Below are 1,585 nucleotides of genomic sequence, written 5' to 3' on the forward strand. Positions count from 1 at the left end.
ACCGCGCCTCGTTTCACAATCAGCTGGTGACCTGGATACGCGAAAAGAGGCCTCGTTTCCTGTCTCTATATTTTAGTGTCTCTGGTCTCCGAGTCAGGGGAAGCTACCCTGTCTCTTAGCAACGTTCGTTGTTTACTGTTCATCTCTCTTGCCTTCAATACTCGCCGTCTCCTCTCTAGATCTAAATCAGATCTACACCTTTTCCTGATCAAATATCAAGATACAGAGTCCAAATGCAGCAATGAAAGTTCAAATATCTGTCTCTTAGCTACGTTCGTTGTTTACTGTTTCCGTCTCTCTCCGGCTGCTGTCTAGAGATCTAGATCTAGATCTAAACGCAATCTCGTTTTGTTAGATCCAACACTTTGAAGCAATCATTCGTTTGTAACACATCTTCTTTGGAAGACACAAGAACATATTAAGCTTGCCTGACAATAAAAAAAAAAAAAGAGTCAGTCTCGAGGATAAGCAGAGAATACTGGTAGGCTATACGAGAAGCCTTTCTTGTAGGCCTACTTGAAATATGTGTGTTGAATTTGAGCAATGTTAAATTTGAACTGATAATGTTGAATTTGAACTCTCTATTGTTACATTTCATTGCACTATTTTGATGTTTGAGCTTCATAGTAATACATTTGCTCTCTCTAGATTAGTCTTGGAAATATGTGTGTCGAATTTACTTTGTATTATACCGTACTATGAGGAAACAAACTCTGTTATGTTTCATTTGAATTGTCTAAATTAAAATTTGGTCTGGAAAAGGTGTAGTAACAGATTTAGACGAATGAAACATCTGTGACACGACGCGAAAAACAAAAACAAACAAAAAACAAAAAAACACATCACACACAAAAGCCACCTATCCACAGAGTAATCGAACTCGCATCTTCTGTGTGCAGAGGGCAACACCCTAACCGCTACACCACAGACGCCAGTTCAGAGACTGCCACCCAGGATGTATACGGTCACTTTTAAGGACAAGCTGGCTAACCCAGATTTCAGTGGTTTCCAGAAATCTTGACCTACACCAAAAGTGGGCATTGCCCTACCTATAGGAGAAGTTTGGTTCCATTGGTGTGTATATTTGTTTGGTTATAGAGAAAACTCTCCTTGTCTTTTAAAGAAACTGAATAGGGGGCAAAAACTTTACCTTCGATTTTCTCAAAACAGCGTTTTTTCGGGATAGCCCCCTTGGGCTTAAAAGCGACCATACACCTTTGTCTCCCTTTCTACCCCCGTCTCCCCCCGTCTCACCGTATCTCCCTCTATCTCTCCCTGTCTCCCCCAGTCTCACCTTATCTCCCCCCATCTCTCCCCGTCCCCCCGTCTCCCTCACAAGGCCACAATATCCCCTATATGCTGACTTTGTAGTTGCATCTTCATCTCAATGACTCCGTACATCGTGAGGGCCAGGCTCAGACTGCCGGCGAGGATGTACACCTTGGTCTCCACACACAGGAAGTAGCTGTAGCCGAACGCCATTGCGCAGCCGCACGCGTGGAACATCCGGTAGCTGGAGAACGCGGCTTCCGGTTTGTGGCTGAAGAGAACGCCGAATAGAGCTGGGGAGGGAGGGAGGGGCGGG

The 1,585-nt window shown here is 44.4% G+C and overlaps 1 protein-coding gene across 1 annotated transcript in view; it reads right to left on the reverse strand.

The window, feature by feature from the left end:
• Positions 1–1,320: 1,320 nt before the first annotated feature.
• The window catches only part of LOC101855700 (protein unc-93 homolog A), a 2,395-nt gene continuing 2,130 nt past the window's right edge, over positions 1,321–1,585 (reverse strand). The window contains exon 2 of the mRNA XM_005112970.3: positions 1,321–1,562. Coding sequence (XP_005113027.3) covers positions 1,333–1,562 — 230 coding nt within the window. The 3' untranslated portion in view covers positions 1,321–1,332. The remainder of the gene's footprint in view (positions 1,563–1,585) is intronic.

This window comes from Aplysia californica, unplaced genomic scaffold, assembly GCF_000002075.1.
Source record: "Aplysia californica isolate F4 #8 unplaced genomic scaffold, AplCal3.0 scaffold01515, whole genome shotgun sequence".
In the NCBI taxonomy this organism is placed as follows: Eukaryota; Metazoa; Mollusca; class Gastropoda; order Aplysiida; family Aplysiidae; genus Aplysia; species Aplysia californica.